The 19,272-nt window shown below is 37.9% G+C and overlaps 1 protein-coding gene across 1 annotated transcript in view; it reads right to left on the minus strand.

The window, feature by feature from the left end:
- Positions 1-19,272, minus strand: part of LOC121871699 (tuberin-like) — a 218,355-nt gene that overhangs the window by 135,738 nt on the left and 63,345 nt on the right. The window contains exons 11-13 of the mRNA XM_042374111.1: positions 14,326-14,547; positions 12,431-12,653; positions 9,830-9,994 (exon numbers count right to left, since the gene is read on the minus strand). Coding sequence (XP_042230045.1) covers positions 9,830-9,994; positions 12,431-12,653; positions 14,326-14,547 — 610 coding nt within the window. The remainder of the gene's footprint in view (positions 1-9,829; positions 9,995-12,430; positions 12,654-14,325; positions 14,548-19,272) is intronic.

Consider the following 19,272-nt stretch of genomic DNA (forward strand, 5'->3'; position numbering starts at 1 on the left):
GTATACACAAAGTAAAGCCAAAAATGCATAGTCAGAAACACTCCTAAAATTCCCCTAAATTGCCCTTAAATCACGATATATATCGTACATATACACTAGAACTCTTAAATCACTACTGTAATGTGATACAGGTGATTAATTTTATCTCTTGTGCAAAATATATGATGTTTACATTCAAATTATTCGCTGTCTTGCAACGATTCCAGCAATGCAAATTGTATTCTCCTAACTTTAGTCTGAGATATTATATAAGATAAACACTTAAAGCCTAATGAAAACATGAAACTTTTGTCTGGGAAGGCAGGGGTGGGTAGGGAGGGAACGAGTGAGCTTGGGAATTGGGGGGAGCAGGAGGTGAGGTGTATTTTGATTGATAGATAGTGTCTGGTGAAGTATAATTTGTTTATTTACTCGAGTTTTTATTTTTAGCTCATAAAATTCATAGAAATTACCCGGCCAGAATATAATTTACATTGCTGGAATTCTTATAATATAGTGATTAATTTGAATATAAACAAGCTAAAATTTGCATTTGACATACAAATTTTAGATCTAATTTAAGAATTTTTTGGGAGGGAGCAAAAATTTTATCTTTTGCGCAAAATATATGACGTTTATATTCAAATTATTCGCTGTCTTGCAACGATTCCAGCAATACCAATTATATTCTCCTAATTTTAGTCTGAGACATTATATATGATTAAACCTGTAAGCCTAGTGCTTTTCCCCAAACATTTCTCGGGAAGGTGGGGGGTAGGGAGGGAGGGGTGACAGTCACATGTTTGACAGTTGGCGCCTGTGGTGTGAATTATTTAATTGTTAATTTATGTCCTTTAGATTGAGTTTTTGTTTTTTGCTTTTAAACTTAATAGAAGTGACCGGGGTGAATTTAATTTGCATTGCGGGAATTCTTATAAGATAGTGATTAATTTGAATGTAAACATGAATAAAGTTACATATACGAGCCAAAAATACCCGGTAGTTGAAAAACTTTATGTAGACAGAGCTTGGATGGCTAAATTTTAGAGTAACCAATAATTTTAATACTGTATGAAAAAATGCACAAATATTAGAGAGCACAATTTTCTTGATATTTACTCCAGTGGAAACGAATATAAACACAGAAAAGATTACTGAATTGGCCGAGTACCTCCTCAGCTTATGTTCAAAACAGAACGTGATTTTCGTAAGGATTTCGTCAATCAATTTTTTTTTCATGAACCGAATTGAAGATTCTTATGGAAGGTAATTCGTTAACCGAAATTTCGTTAACCGAGGGACCACTGTACTTAAATACGTAATATTAGGAGGACATGTCGCTACCTGGCATTTAATTGCAATTCTCAAAACCCCCTCTATCACACGCATTGCTACCGTCAACTCTTGCCCTAGAGTGAGCAGTAAACAAAAGTCAACTCTCAAGGGGTGGAGATGGGTGGGATGTCGATGTCGCATTATGGACTATATCACAAAACTGTTTTTTTAGAAAAAAAAGTGGCTTTTTGTTCAATCCAGAATGCGATGTCTAGCTTTGATTACCCAAGCAGGAGGTGGAGAGGGAGGTGACATTGCGTATAAGGCTCCACTAGCTTAGGTCCAGATTATAATTATAAACTTTATGGAATATTTTCTAATATTAAGAACATTTACCAGAAGGTAAAAATGTTAATTTACATATCCCAATTAGGATACTCACTTTATTCTGATGAGGAAGAAGAAGGTCCTGGTTGTGGAGACAGTACCACCACATGTGAAGCTTCTTTCAGAGACAGATGAAGATAGCTGTTTTGAAAGGTTTTTGAAGATTTCCAAAAGCCCACTTCTTTGAGTTGACTGAGGCTCATATGCCGCAGAAAGACCACAGACCCTGCATATTTCCTGGTGTCATGTGCCAAAATTTTTTTGCCAGGGTCTGCTTGACTCACTAGCTGAGAAAAATATTTTGTCATTTGACTAGGAGACAATTTCTTACCATCCTGAGATGAGAAAACATAGGGGCCTCGATTAGGGAATCTGGTTAACCATTCTTGAAGAATCTTAACTGGGCACAATATATGAGGAACCCTTGTCTCATCCATTAGCAGTTTTATCCTGATAGGTCGAGCTTGAAAATCCTCCCTTTCATTTTTTCTTGGAATCTCCGTAGGAAAACGGCGACATCTTCCTCAGAAAATACCAATAATTGGAAATTAAAATCAGCTCACCTGTTGCTATTGCTAGAAGGAAGGCTGCCTTCAGGAGCAATCTGTCCCGGTTCAGATTTATATTGTAATTAGGCCTCATAAGAAATTTAGTAACTTTATCTAGGCACCAAGGTGAGATTCTCTTAGGTCGAGGGGGTCTCTGAATGAAAAAGTGCGATCTGAGAATTTGATAAATTATTGGGTTCAAAGTAATATTAAAACCCCATGACAGAGGGTCAACCAATGCTGATTTATAAGATGCAATTATAGATCCTTGAAGGCCTTTAACTCTGAACAGAAAATCTAAAAATTCTAACACCACTGTTTCCAACAATGTGATTGGAGTCGTTAACCTGATAAATTATTGAAAAAGTTTCCAAGCTTTCTCATATTACATAGAAGTTTGGGGTCTATGACCTGCTATCACTTGGTAAACTATATTGGAATTACCCAACAATCTATTTAAACATCTTTCGAAAAACTCTAAGCGTGAATTGCCAAACATATCTCAAACTGAGGGTGCAGTAGCTGGTCTAGACATCCTTGTTGCAGTTATAGTGGATGCGGGCACCATTCCAACAGATCCAGACACCACGGATGTAGGATCCAATATGGTGCAATTAAGAGGACCTTTCCCTGGAAAGATCTGAGTTTGTGAACCACTTTGGGCAACATTTTCACAGGTGGGAACAGATAGATTAAAATCTAACGGTTCGAATCTTTGAGTAGAGCATTTCCTAAAAGATTTGATTGCTCCAGAGATGCATAAGTTGGCATCTTGGGGGGTTTTTTGTGAGGCAAAGAGATCTATTTGTGGAGTCCCAAACCTCCTCACTAGACTCTTGAACTTCGATATCTTTAGGGACCATTCTGTTTCCGTCGATACTGGCCTGAGACGGGACAACGTATCTGCCCAATTGTTTTGTACTCCCGGTATGTTTATGTGTTTTTTCTCAACGGAAATTGCTCCACTTCCCTTGAAAGAACTCTCCTCTTGAGGAATGTTATCCTCATCCTATCTCAAACGCTTCGTACAAACGACCAAGTGTGTTTGAGGGGGAACCCAGGGAGATGAACCGATTAGATTGTCCAAATTTGTTCACCATGACAGATGAACCTTATCTGAATAGGGAGAGAAGAAGCAATATTTTTGTTGCTGTGACGCAACTTTGACCCCAGATGAGTTAGTTGCTTCTTCCTTTACGTTCCCAACTATCTCATCGGGGTCAAAGTTGCGCAATTATTAGGCCGAATGGCACCATTGTTAATTGTTAACTTACATCCCTCACTTCGAACACTGGAACTTTCTTTACCTTGGAGCAACAGGAACGTGATAATAGGCATCTTTGAGATCCACTTTTGAGATCCAAGCATTGGGTGGAAATGATCACAAGTGAGCATCTTTTTTTTTTTTTTTTTTTTTTTTTTTAATGAACTTGTTCAGGACGGAAAGATCTAAAATCCACCTCAATTTGTCGCTGCCTTTCTTGGGGACTGGGAACAGGCGAGACATGAAACACTTCTCTGACTGCAACAGTTCTATCACACCTCTGTTTACAGTTGAATTACAAATTCTGTGAGTAAGGGTTGGTTTCTGACCCCCTTTTTGGTAACACTAGCGGAGGGTGCCTAAACCAAGTCCATGTGACGCCCCCTTTCATTGTCTTGTACGCCCGTATGGAAAAAGTCCACTTGTTTTCCCAACCCCTTAGACGACCCAGCTGTCTGGCTTCATTGGGAGGGAGTGGTTGTTGATGTGATGGAATAAGGTATCCTTCCACTTCTGAACAAATGGCCACCCTTACTACTTCTTGAATTGTTTCCTCCTCTAAAATTTCCTCTAGGTTGATAACTGAACCTAGCTTCTGGTCCTGTTCCCGTTAGACCTTCCTCTTTTAAATTTCCGAAAGGTCTGAGGACTCCTGGGAACAGTAATGTTAATAGCTTGCTCAACAGCTGATCTATACTTAACTAATGTTTGTTCATCAAACAAAGCAGGAGAAAGAGGGGAAGAACGTAGCAATAAATAAGCACTACCACTTGGAGCATTATTAGTGGCTTGCTTCCTTAGCTGAGCTTTTAGTTTTAGGGCTTTCAACAACATTTCCTTACAGGGAATATGGAATTCCTTGTATAGCAGCAGCAAAACATCTGTCTACTTCTGAACTGTCCTCATAGTCCAGCACCAATTTAGTCAATAACTGGCACATCATGATTGCAGACCAAATATCCGCTGCCAACTTCCTAAATTTGAACTCTTCCTGCAACAGTGCAGAAGCAACTGGTTTCAAATTTATTTCATAGCTTACTGTATGTCAGCATATTTGTAGCCGACAAATACTGGGAAAGTTCATATAAAGAACTCGTTTTGTCATTGCATTGGATCTTCAAAAAACTAAACTTGTGAGCATTCCTATCTGAGGGAATGAATGTTAAGTCTTTCAATACATTAGCCCAGACTTAATCTATTTCAGAGATCATTTTGGGGCAAATATCAGGCCAAGAAATTGTAGTAACACCTTCTAAGAACAATGAATGATGACCCACAGATGCTTGGCCTTCCTGTCTCTTTTTAAGTGCAGAGAGATAAGGAAGTTTAGAAACTTTTTCATAAATATCTTGAATAAGGAATCCAGACTCGGATGTGGTTGAAAACAAAGAAGACTTAGGTCTTACCAATGTTACCCAAGGCCTGCTTGGATCATCCTTACACTCAAAATTCTCCATCAGCGGCTTGGGAGTCGACAGCAGCCAGTTTCCACTCATAGTAACCAACACTTTTGGCCCAGGTGGAAGTGGTTGTCAAAAAGGGGACAAGATGATGTCAGTCTCAACAGGCTCTCCCTGCTCTAGTGACTGAACACTATTAAAACCAACTTCCTCATCCTGATCCTGGAATCCACTAAAATTGGGCTGACTAGAGAGAGGTTCTTGCCTTAAATATCCAATAACCTGCTTTTCTTAGCAGAAGCAGGTTGATCTAACTGGGGATTAGAATTATGGGTGATAGGTAAGAGACAAACCTTCTGCCAACTTGGGATCTTTCCAGTGTTTTACATTTAGAATTTTACTCTTTAATGCCTTATTCCATCTATTTTTAATTTGGATCTTTGATAATTCCTTCTTATCTCCTGCAGCTTGATTATTTTTAAAAAAATTTATCACAAACTGCACAATCCAATGGTGAAAACAGGTTGTCTGAGACACAGCTGCTATGAATTATGCAAGCCAAATGAGGATCTAACTTGGTAATCCAAGTTGCCCTACATCCTTGATAATTACATGTATTATGGTCCCCTTAGGTTCTGGGTGAAACTACTACTACTACTGAATTCACATCTTTGTATGTAGTGTATGAGCTGAGCTCTCCATTCCTTGCAGCTCCTCACTCAACACTAGTTCCCCAGGGACCATTCCATGGTCTCTTCTATCATCTAGCAGTCCAGACAATTGTCCTTCATCCTCCAGTTGCACATCACTCCTCTAAACTAGGAGGAACATTACGAATCACATTGTATCATCATAGTAATACAAGGGAGATAAAATTTTCTGCCAAACAATCAATATGACTCTTAACTGTGATATTTAATAAGTTATTTCATTTAACATCTCTTATTGTTATATAAGTCACCAGTGTGACAATCATAAACAACTAACTCACTATATCATACACCTCTCCCTTCTCTTATTTTAATTATCCCTCAGCTCAACGAACTTTGTTTCATAATCAAGCTAACTTCATTTTAGAGCACTTATATTTTGAGGGATCACCAAGTTCTCTATTTGTTGCCAATTAGGGTGCACAGACATCACCACTTCAACTAATGATGCATGAGTGAGCATCAAGTCACCCGGAAGGGTTGACAGTGCTGAGCTGCTACCATAGCGCTCCATTAGTTAACATCGTTCACCATTACTCTAGCAAGATGTACTGGGCTAAGAATTCCACCCTGAATGGCTCTCATTTAACCCATACTGAGGATACTAGGTTCATCCCAACATAACTCTAGATTGCTAATAAGACCGGAAGGTCAGCGTCCGGAAGGATCACTAAGACTAGCAGCGTCGGTAAAGTTCGCCTGCATAGGCTAAACCCGCTACTGAGGATATTAATAAAATAGAGCTATGGAGACTTAACTCTGGCCTGAATGCTAAGAGTAATTAGAAAACCCAGGGCGGAAGCCCGAAAAGTTTCATGAAAGAATATACGAGGAGGGAGAGGGATGGCCACATATATCATGGTATTCATTATTTGCACATGTATAATTCTTTCAGTGAAAATCAGCCCAGAAGAGCATAAAACATAAGTCATTCACTAAGTGACTTGAAAGCAGAGGAAATTAGTCACTAAAGATCAACTGTCTTCCTAGAGATAGAAGCTGAGCCGTGGTCGCCATGCTTGACCAGACCGTATAAAAAATTGCCCCAAACACAATATGTGAGAGACAATCAAAATAAAAGTCACTCGATTTCCTCACCGTGTTAAGATGTATAAATACCAAAAATAAAATCCTCGTGGCACATAATATTTCAGCTATTACAACACAAATTAGCGGAGCTTTCCTTGTGCGAATTTACAGCTGATTCGCCAAGCAAGAAGATGACGGCAGCAATGCGTGTGATGGAGGGTGCAGGAGGGGGTTTGAGAATTGCAATTAAATGCCAAGTAGCGACGTGTCCTCCCAATATTACGTTTTTAAGTAATTATTAGATGTTTCAATTGCCTGTTTGTTGGCCTAGCAAGTTAATGCGAGGCATTTACATACGTAGGTATAAAGCTAAACGTCGCATTCTGGATTAAGCAAAAATAACAATATAGACTGGCCATTCTACATCAACCTCTAATTTTCCCATTTATAACCTCCAAATGATACAAATTCTGCCTTTATTGACCCGATTGTGCTTTCCGGAAACTAGTTTTTAGGCCTTCCTCAAGTAATTTAATCATACGCTGCTTATCCTGCATCGAGTACTTGGCAAACTTAACTCCTTTATGATAGTCCCGCTTCTCCTTTTCCTTATTTGGCCTCTTAGGTGGGTCTGTCCCACCCCATCAGCACCAGTAGGATCCCCAGTAGAGGTAGAGGCCATTATTTTGACTCGACAGGAGGTAGCACCACCCAAAAAAGCACACACTAGCAGCCCGAGTGGTCACTAGAATGGTGCGGGATACAACGCGATAGTTGCGTTCTTGTAAACCTCCTTTACGTTCACCACCGGCAATTCGATCACCAGAACGCTTCTTGGAAACATTCTTCTTACCTTGTCTTTCCATATTCATCGCTAACACAACAAAATTGGAGAAAACAGCGAAAATCACGGAGCAAACGACAGAAACCGCACGATTCAACTGATCGTGTGATGTAAATAGAGTGCTGGTGTAAACAGTTATGAGTCCTTACTGCAAAACATTCTTTTTACTTATTCGTTTCATACAGTATTTATAGGTAACAAATGAATTAGCAAAAAAAAAAAAAATACAGAGGACCTCTCAAAAAACACAAGACACGAATCAATTGAACATGCGATATCAAACGCAAACTGTAAACATTGCATAACCCCGCGCCACACTTAAAACGTTAAGGATTGAATCAAAACATTGAGCATGGAATCACGCTATAGCCAACATTCGTATGCAAAAGTTCGCGTTTTGCAAACAGCGTTCCCCTATTCATCAATTACGTTACAACCAATTTGCACTGACAAAACACGGGTTGTAGCAGAAACTACTGTAACTGGTAGAGGGCTGTGACGTCATTCAAGGCGGTGGCCAGCATTCAGCTTGCTGGATCTCGCGATATTTTACGCCCAATATAAGACTTGGTTACATTCGGTAGTGTTCGCGAAATTCAAAAACGCAAAATATGAGATCTTACTGTACAGAAGCCTACTGCAAAGTCTGAAATCCTAATTTATACTGAAGTACAAAAATTCTGTATTATGTTTCAAGAAAGAAAGACTTCGGCAATGAACTAAATTTTACAATGAGTTCCATATGCCTGATGGCCTCTCAAGGGCAATGCAAGTACAGGGCCACATAAACAAACTTATCCTTCTGGTACATATGAAAACAAGTGAGGCTAGCACTCCATATTCACTTCCGCAACCTTACCTAACTATAAAGTAAGCAACTTATTTGCAGTATTGTGGAATGGGGGTGTCCTGAAAACAAATATGTAACTCTTAAGACAGGAGGCTAAGGCCATATCCACTCTGCCATCCAATTAAAAAAATCTTTTAATTACAAACGCATGCAGTTTCAGTATAATACACAAAAGGGACAATATACACTACTTCATGACCCTGTTCTGTACTGTACTAACTTGTCAACAATACTTCACTCCTCCAAGAAGCTTCCCTTGAAGCCTCGACTAGAAAAGAGGAGCTGACTTTTTACTGCACTGCATGCTAAAAAAAATGGTATATATTAAAACACCTGGTTGGCTCGAATGTCATGCCTAGCAGATAACCACACCCCTCTTGCAATTTGCCTGAGAAAAGTTCGTAAATGAGTCATATCCATCTATAATGAACCCTCAGTCCTCCAGGCTGATTCTCCTGTTCTTGTGCAATACTTCCACAACACCTATATCAGAATTGTGAGTTGAGTAAGGTTTCAAACTCTGCACTCTTATCAAGGGAAGTGTCAGTATTAGTGTACATGACTTTCAAGCTGGAAATAGTCCTCTGTAACATCTGTTATCTTGGTAGTGACTCTGGTCTCCTTCCATTCTCAGCAGTTGCCTCGTTTACTAAACTCACCCTAATTTGAGGGGTGCAGCCAGAGATGACATTGTTTACATGTCGTTCGCCTCCTCCTGGGTGGGAAGTGGAGGTGTTGGGGGGTGTCTTGCTGTCCCCTGTTCTGTACTGGTACACATGCCTACACTAATTTCCTCTTGAATATAACCCATCCACCTCTGTCCCTTTTTGGCATATGACAATGGTTTTAAGTTTGTACCCACACAGCCTAGCTCCATTCAAGTATAAAATATTAAATATTTTCAATCTTTAATTGCAAATAACCACAAAAATGCTACATCGATTTACACATTCACATCACCAAGATGACCTTGATAACCTGATGAATTCACTTTCCAATTTTTGTTGCTTACAATGAAGGCCCAAATGTCAACACACTTTGTCACAGATGCAACACATGACCCATACGACCTAACCTGAAATGCCAATCTTGATTCTTTCTTTTTTACTAATTACCTTACTCTTCAGGTAAAATCAAAGTATATTTTATTAATTCTTTTGATAGCTACACTATCTGGCATGATGTTGATATATTCACTATATTTTTATAAAACTTCAATTAGAAAACAAAATAAATTAATTGCTGTAGATTGATTAAAATTTGCTTTCACAGATATTACAACATTATCTGACACAGAACCATACATCATAACATCATAGTGCTGGGTGGGACTAAGTGTGATGCTTCCATAATGAACTAACTACCACAGTGTTGTGGTAATACAACTAGTGGGATATCAGAGAATTCCACCAATGAGACAGAGGAGTATTTCACAAGAATGTACAGTACCAGGTATGTCCTCCAGTGAACTGTTGGGTGTTCTAGAGGGTACAAGGGATGTCCTTTAAGGAAAACATACTGGTGTAACATAAGTGAGAAATACCTTTCTCTTGCTTCAAGGAGTTGATGATTCTTCTTGTTGCTTGGGTGTATGGTAGACTTGTAACTTCGTAATTGGGAAAAGAAATCTCTGATCCTGCTACTTCTCTTATTTCAGCAACTTGATTTACTTCATTTGCTATTTCCTGAGCTACATGTCTGTCATGTTCTGCAAATGAGAAAAGCTCAAATCTTTGACATACAATCATTCCATAATTTCTCAAGCAACAATTTTATTTTGAGACCTAAAATAATGAATCTTAGAGTGATCACTAAATCCTTCAATAATTATGAGCTGTACTTTTGACAGCTAACATTTCCCCAATGTACTGTATATACAGTACATTATTGGTTTCTATATTATACTAACAAAAATATCCCCAAGCCTCAGTGCAGTAGACCCCCAATGTAATGGATTAAATGACAGGAAGGCTAGTCTGTTTAAGCCAAAAGACTATTAAAGATAAGTCTTTTAAAGTGAGGAGGAGGAGGTGTTGGTGGTGGCCAACTTACCATCACCAACTGGTGTTTACAGTATGAGAAGTGTTCAAACTGGGGCAATGGAGTGGCAGCCAGCAGACTAGCAGAATAAACAAAGTAGCTCTACCCATTAGTAACAGTACTGTACATGTTGGTTTAAGTGGTGTACAGTATGTGGAGAGGGGGGGATGCATAAAAATGACCACTGAACAGTCGGGTACAAGTGAACAACTGACTTGTACATATTATGGACTTTAAATTTTTTTTCTAGTAAAAATTAACTTGGGTCACAAATATTCACTACGTATATAATATGCGGATATAAAGAGCAAGCACATCAAGTACGTTGAATGCCACTAGGAAAATTTTTTACATAAAAAGAAGGCTGTGGATTGTGGGCAAACATGGATACGTTGCTCTCATTGGCAAAAAGACTGTAAACAAGCATGGCTACTGTTAGAGAGTCCTAAGTGTTCTGTCTTGTAACTTCTGCCTCGTATTCTGAATTTTCAACTTTTTTCTTCCAGTAAAAAATAACTCCAGGAAAGGACCAAACAGCTCTATAATAAATCAGTGTTATGTAGGTTAGTTATAAATGGGGTATTGCTGTAATCATTTGGATACAAATGGTCTGTAATTTTTTACTTTAATGAATCTGAACTCAATAATATACAGTATTACCCCGCTTTACACGGTTTCACTTTCCGCGATTTCTCATTTACGCGGTACCTTGCCAGAACCGGACTTTCACTTTCCGCGGTGCATCTACTCATATACGCGTGAAGTATAATTTTTTTTTTTTTTATTTAGCTCATAAAATTCATACAAATTACCCGGCCAGAATATAATTTACATTGCTGGAATTCTTACAATATGATGATCATTTTGAATGTAAACATCATGGATTTTGCATTTGACATACAAATTTTAGATCTAATGTAATAATTTGGTTTACACAAAGCAAGTATTTTATCTTTTGTGCAAAATATATGAAGTTTACATTCAAAATTTTCCCTGACCTGCAAGGAATCCAGAAATGTCAATTATATTATCCTAACTTTAGTCTGAGTTATTATTTATTACTAAAAATGTAAATTACTATTTTCTCCCAAAGCTTCTCTGGTAGGGAGGGAGGGAGGGACCGACCCAGCTAGGGCCGAGTATTTTGATTGACAGATAGTGTCCTTGAAGAATATTTCTTTGTTTATTTAATGAAGATATATGTTTTAGCTCATAAAATTCATACAAATTACTCGGCCAGAATATAATTTACATTGCTGGAATTCTTACACTATGATGATCATTTTGAATATAAACATCATGGATTTTGCATTAGACATACAAATTTTAGATCTAATGTAATAATTTGGTTTACACAAAGCAAGTATTTTATCTTTTGTGCAAAATATATGAAGTTTACATTCAAAATATTCCCTGACCTGCAAGGAATCCAGAAATGTCAATTATATTATCCTAACTTTAGTCTGAGGTATTATTTATTACTAAACGTTAAAATCTAGTGTTTCACCCAATCATTTCTCAGAGAGGTAGGGGCCAGTGAGCTGGGAAGAGGGGGGGGGATTTGAGTCCATTATTTGAATGGACATTAACCTGGCGACTGTATTTCTCTTAAATATTAATTGTGTGAGCATACCATCATAAAATTTAGATGTTATTTTTACTACAACATAGGTATTGTGTCGGAAAAAGTGGAGTTTGGGGGTCGGGCCAGTCTCTATTGGAATTAATCCCATATGTTCTGTTGTTCACTTTAAGCGGTACCCTGTGGATTCAATTGACCGCGTAAATCGGGGTACTACTGTATGAACCTAGTCCAAATGGGTCAATGTCCATTAAAGCTGAGGTCCATTATAGACGAGGTCCATTATAGACAGGGTCCATTATAGACAGGGTCCATTATAGACAGGGGTTTACTGTAATTGTAACCATGAATATATCCCAAGACAATTTTTTTAAGATCAAAATACAGGGTGTCCATAAATGATTACCCTGATTAAAGCAGGGGGAGCATACTGTTTTTAGGGTAATCATTTATGGACACCCTGTATTTAATTTCTGATTTACCACTTAAAAGTGACAGGGAAATCAAAACAAGACAGCTTACTCATTGACGAAAATCCCAGTATCTCAACCTCCTGCTGGTCCTTCCTCATGTAAGCCTGCTTGACTCTTCTGTTCAACTCATGATCCAAAATTAAGAAAGGAGAAAATGGTGAAATCATGGAGGAATCAGCCTCTCTCCCTGAATTCTCATCTTCATGATGGAGTCTTGGGAATCCTATCTGGTAGTGTGAGTTGACTCTCATGTCAAGAATCATTTCCAGAATCTGAAAAAAGAGTAAGAAGGAGTCATTTGTTTACAAAGGGCAAACAGCTGATGGGTTTAGCTCCTTCACCACTCATGCTTACCACAAAATCCATCTTAAGCACTTAGCAAATTAGTATACCGTTCTGCAGTGTACTTATCACTTAATAAAACATATTGTAGCATATTTGTCAGCACTTTTAAGTAATATTGCAGTGTACGGTATTATGCATCTACATATACCCTGGGTCATTCATTAATCAGTTGTGTAGGTGTACAAGTAGCCAAATTGAGCCATCATGTTTTACTCAAGTTATAAATACCACTGACAGGAAGGTATCTTCATATCAAATAATATATACATCATCCAACCCATGGATCAAGGTGCTATTGCTGCTTTTAAAGCGTATTATTTACGTACGACCTTTGCTCAGGCTATTGCTGCTACTGAAGGTGAGAAAACGCTCCACGAGTTTTGGAAGGACTACAACATTTTGCAATGTACAAAGAACATAGCTGCAGCATGGGATGAGGTTACAGGTCAGTGCATGAATGGAATATGGAAGAAGGTCCTGAAAAGATTTGTGAACAGTTTCAAAGGATTTAATGAAGATGAAGCAATTTCTGAGATTAGTAACAAGATAGTGCAGATGGGTCAACAGCTGGAGTTAGAAATTGATAATGAAGATGTTGAGCAGTTGGTGGAAGGTGTAGCAGAAGAACTAAGTAACAAGGATCTTATTGAACCGGATGCACAGAAAATTGCAGAGGAAGAAGAGAACGAAATGTAGAAGAACCTGCACCCCCCAAAAAGTTTCAGTGAAACAAATGGCAGAGGCATTTGCTACTACTAATAATAAGATGCAAATGTTTGAAGAAATGGATAAAAAAGTTGAGCGTTTTTCAAAAGTTGAGACCGATCCAAGATGCACTTGCTTGCTGCAGGGAGATTTACAATGAAAAGAGAAGGCAAACTGTGCAGTCTAAATTGGACATTTTTTTTAAGAAGTCCCCCACTGCTGTCTCCTCACACCCCACCACTGCTGCCTCTTCACTCCCTAAAGATGATCTAACACCTTCAACAAGTAAGTATGTTAGCCTGTCTGAAGAAAGTGAACTTGATGACCCACCCAACCCTGTCTCCTCCTCTGCTTCGTCCAATTAATGTAGTCTACATGCTTAATTAAGAAATTATTGAGACCCCGTGTGCATTCAGCTGACTACATTAAAGGTAAGTGCACAGTAACACTTTATTCATTTTTCATTATTGATTACTTTTACTGTACTGTATTTCATTTTAGAATTTCTGTATTATTTTCACCTTTTAGACTAACGACCAATTCAACTTACGACCTGGTTGTCGGGACGGAACCCCGTCGTAAGTCGAGGAGAGACTGTAATGATATAAAAGGTGAATTAATCTAAGGAACCCCCAGAAAACAAATAGTTTCTGCCCTCTTATCCTCGACTCCCGAGGTAAAAATACTGTAAACAGAAACTGCCGGTATACCTTTAAGGAATACAATTAAGAATTAGTTTATTGTAATGATGTAAAAGCGCTAGCATTATAATTTGTTAGACTGAAGGTGTTACTGGAAAATGTAGCAAAAAGATAAGACAGTACAGCTACACATGTGTGAATTAAAAGAGTATAGTACTGTATGTCAAGGTAAACACAAATAAATAATACTTACCAGATATCTTATTGTAGATACTCTCTTTAGGTTAGTGTTTTGGTAATGATGATCTAAACATCGAAGCAATATTGTAAATGCACTCAGTGAATGGGATGCCGGTATCTCCCACATCTTAACCTTAAAGACTTGTATCAAGCCATCAACTACAGCAACAATATCTGTAGCTTCACTTTCCTGCAAAACAGTTCTCTCTTCCTTCAAATATGATGCCAACAGAACCTAAAAATAATAGTACAATACTGTAAGTTAATTTCACACACATGACTGGGACTTCTAATTAGTATAAAAGCTTTCAAAAGGGATGAACATGCAAGGTACTACAATATGGGTAATGTTCAGGGGTGGTTGGTGCTGGTGGGAAAGCAATAAATAAATATCTCTCACTACTATGTCATGGGTTCGTGTCCTGTTTGGCCCAAACAAACGTGGGAAGGATGTTATCCAGTGTGATCCTGCCAAACATTAAGGCCTGAATTCAGAATGCTGGTTTGAAACAGCATGAAGGTTTAAACCAAGGATGTGCAAAGAAGATTGTTGGTATTCAGAATGCTGGCTTGAGCCAACACAAAGATTCAAACTGGGTTTGAGATCTGATTTGTCGATCCTCGTGTTAAACCAGCCTGGAGACAGATTTAGCGGTTAATCTGTCATTCAAGATAGCAAATCAACATGAATTTTGACAGAGCGTACTTTTTGGCAATATCGTCAAATTGGAAATTTTGTAGAGAGAAGACTGAGGGTAGATAGGCAGAATCCTAAAAAATTTTATGATGGCACGCAATTCAGAGAACAATAAAGGTTTGGCAGGGAGATTTCCTTGATATTTTCCATGATATGGAGCATCTACTTGACTGACCTGTTGGCTATGATTCACCTCTACCTCCCTTTCATCAGCTGGCGATTGCTTTGAGATTATTCGTAACGAATAGGTTCTAGGTAAGAAAGATTCTGGTTACTGAATGAGTTATGGTAATGTGTTATAACACTTTCGTGTTTAGGGTCCATGAAGATCAAGCGGGTGAATGTAAAGAACGCTGCTGTTTCTTTGTTTTGAGTGTTTTTATTTAGGAAAACTATTTTGATGTATTTTCAATATAATTAAATCAATGCTGAGTGCATTTTGATTTTAATGTACAGTGATCCCTCGGTTAACAAGCGCCTCGGTTAACGATTTACCTTCCATAAGATTCTTAACTTCAGTTAACGAGCAATCCCTCGATTAACGAGTTTCTTACGAGCGAACCTCAACATGTTTTCGCTTGCATTTGGCAGTCCACCAGCTGTAGTATTAGTCCGCCAATACAGTAATCGGTTCTAGGGCTAAATTCCTTACTATTTTAGTAAATATCAAAAAGTTTATACAATTCAATAATTTTAAAAGTTTAATATTAAATTTTTTAGTCATTTTAACAATTATTGAACATAATTGAAGTACAGGAAACTGGTTTTATGCACGCCATCCAGCCTATCAACACACCAAACAGGCGTCAGTCTCTGTCTTTTCAGTGGAGGTAACATCTTGCTTGAGACTCATCATCAACTAAACACTTTTTTCTGTGTTTCCAAGCAAATTATTGGTCATTTTGAAATTTATTTTACATATTGACAATATATAATGAAGTGCAGTGTTGATTTAAAGAAAATAATCTTGAATTACACCATAAGAACTAAATTTTATGGGTGAAATGGCACCATGGGGTGACTTCTCTTCCACCCCAATGCTTTCTCTTCTCCCATCTCCTCCACCCCCATTCTAATTCCCATCATCATCATCATCCAGGAGCCTTCAACATACACACCTCAAAGTAAGTGTACTTTACTCCCTTTCTTGTTGATTTTAGGCAATTTTTGGTGAGCTGGAACCAATTACCCAAAAAAAACATTGAAACAATGGTTTCGGTTAACGAGCAACCTCCTGGAACGAATTGTGCTTGTTAACCGAGGGACCACTGTATTAATAAAGGAAAGGCTTTTCTTAGCATTACTAATTAGGGGAAATGATGGGTTAAAAGAACAAAAAGAAACCTGACCTTACCGAACTTCGTCAGATTATTACGCCCTGCACTGATTCATCTTGCTTTGGTTATAAATTTTGATACCTGTCCCGGATTATACTGACAATTTGTATGAAATTGTTCTTCCCCTATGAATTTCTTCATCGTATAACAAAACACCCACGTTCTAACACAGTACAGGTTGTACCTCTCTAGTCCGGCAACCTCGGGACCTGACCGGTGCCGGACCATGGAAATTCACCCTTTTCCTGGATAGATAGTGACTTGTGCTTATGCCTGGAAGCACTAGCACCACTTTCTCTGCATCATGGTCTCTTTGAAGACATATTGAAGGGTTAAATGTCGTATAGTAGCTTCTCAAATTTAGCGAGTTTTTAATTCTTAACGTATTTTATTGGAACACACAAAAAAATAAATAAATAAAAATTTTGACGGTGGAAACTTGAATTTCGACGGGTTTGAACGGCCCGCCAACGTGCAGACGACGTGCATAATCGTGTAAACAGCGTCATTTCTCTTATGTACAAAAGATTCATTATTGTGTATTACTGAATGTCTTTTTTATTGAATTAATGTTTATGTGTGCAAAACGAGCAATACAATTCATTAATAATACGTAGAAAATTAAAACACACGAGGAAATGACACAGCATTGTTTTCGTTGATTACAAAACCAGTGACTGACTGGTTCTACATATAAAACTGAAGAAAATAAGACCTTGGTTGTAGCTGTAGTAAAATTAATATGGTTGTTTTAAGTAATGTTATTTAATGTTAATAAATGGAACAATAGAAGAAGCTAACGATAATGGTAAAGAAAAAGAGAGATCGCATATGTAAGTGCGCATGCGCACACGTGAAAACATATCGTCATTACTTTACATAAGAATATGAAAGCAACACTTATTTACTGTTCATATATATATTTTAATTAATGTTTCTGAATTTGTTTTTATTGAATTAATGTACGTGTGCAAAATTAACAATACAATTTATTAATAATACATGGAATATTAGAGGAGACGAGACAGCTGCCGGCATTGTTTATGATAAAGCTTACGAAACCAGTGACTGATTGGTTCTACATATAAAACTGAAGAAAATAAGACCCTGATTTTAGCTGTAGTAAAATTAATGTAAAAAATGAATATGGTTGCTTGAAGTACCTGTAATGTTATTTAATGTTAATAAATGGAACAATATAAGTAGCTAACCATTAATGGTAAAAAAAAAAGTTAGACTGCTCGTATGTAAGTGCGCACATGTGAAAATATATCGTCATTACTCTACATAAGAATATGAAAGCAACACTTATTTACTGCTCATATATATTGAAGGGTTAAATGTTGTACTCTGTATAGACAAGCAGAGAGAGAGAGAGAGAGCAGCCGAACTGCCGGATGTAAACAAACCTTAATTTCCCGCGGCTTTTTTTTTTTTTTAAGGGGATTAGCCCACCCGGGCATAGGTCACTGACCCACATTGGGGCCTGAGGGGCAAAAATTTAATACTCCTGTAATAATAATAATAATTCAGATAAAAAAAAAAAAGCTGCCTATCTACCTATTGGACAAACTAAAATCGTTCCGGACCACAGAATGCCGGACTAGAGAGGTACAACCTGTACTATAAATCATAATTTGTTCATAATTTGATTGTAATTATAGTAACAAAAGTAACCTATGATGTGCAAGGAGAGATGTCTCCTCAAAAACTTGTCGAGTCATAGTTGCCGCCATAATCTTGTAAACATTACTCTCGATGGTGAATGGCTGTCGTAATGGTGTTAATGAAACATGATTGGTTGGAATTTCCGTGTTTAAATCCTTGCTCGGAACTGAAGAAAATGCAACAGATTACCCGATCCGGGGTTCAAGCCAATGTTCTGAATATGGGTATTCCACTGCAGGAAATCTCAGATAATGGAATCCCGATTCGCACGCGCGAGCCGAGCTCAAATCCCAGGCTCAAACCACCGTTCTGAATTTGGGCATCAAGGCTTCTTCCTATACAACGCTAACACTGGAGAGACCAACTGGCCAACAACACAATGATAAACCAATCAGTGGCGAAGAGGGTAAAGGTAATACCATATGTAGGGGCAGAATGCATGTGTGGTCTGTAAGTATCCTGGTATAGTATGCAAATATTATGCTCAAAAGGTTTGTTGGAAATAAAATAATAGTGACATAGCTACCAGAATGTAATACTTTTAAGCAAAACTCAACTGTGAGCCCTCTCTACAGCAATTTTTTTAAGTTTCTGTGACCATAACAAGTCATTGTGACCACTCACGGGAGATCTGGTCATCTTCATTCTGCAGCCAATTCATCCCACAAGATTTTCTTTTGCATGATTTATACATCACTAGCTTCTTTATTGGTTTGGCTTTAACATAAGCAGAAAAAGAGACAAGACTAAGACTATTTTCACTCTGAATCGAGAAAAACATTGTGTTCCGAGCATCACATTTCTGACATTTTCTCAAACCTACCAAGGTGTATATAGTTATAAAAGTGAAATTTTATGAGCTTTCCAAGAATGGCTTTGGAATTTTAATATGGCTAATAATGGGGAGGGTGGAAGAAGAGATAAAGGGACAAACCCGATCTTCCGGTATGGTTGACGGGAGGAAACCGATAGACTGCAGACTTCCACCAAATCTTTGGTACTTTCTGGAATCTTCCCTCGCAAGATCATGCAGTCATGTGGGACACAAAAATTTGATGCAATTATCTTAAAAATAATGTTGGCAAATTTTTTTAAGTTTTGTGACGTGATTTGCATCACCAGTGCAAATAGTGCGACCCAATGATTTGACGCGATTCGCATCATTGTGCGGGAGAAGGTTAATATCCTAACAAATTATTATGTCTAATTTCATAGCATTTCTCAGTTTGTGTTTTATCATCTATGATACCGTTTACCA

Source organism: Homarus americanus, unplaced genomic scaffold, assembly GCF_018991925.1.
Source record: "Homarus americanus isolate GMGI-L3 unplaced genomic scaffold, GMGI_Hamer_2.0 scaffold39675, whole genome shotgun sequence".
In the NCBI taxonomy this organism is placed as follows: domain Eukaryota; kingdom Metazoa; phylum Arthropoda; class Malacostraca; order Decapoda; family Nephropidae; genus Homarus; species Homarus americanus.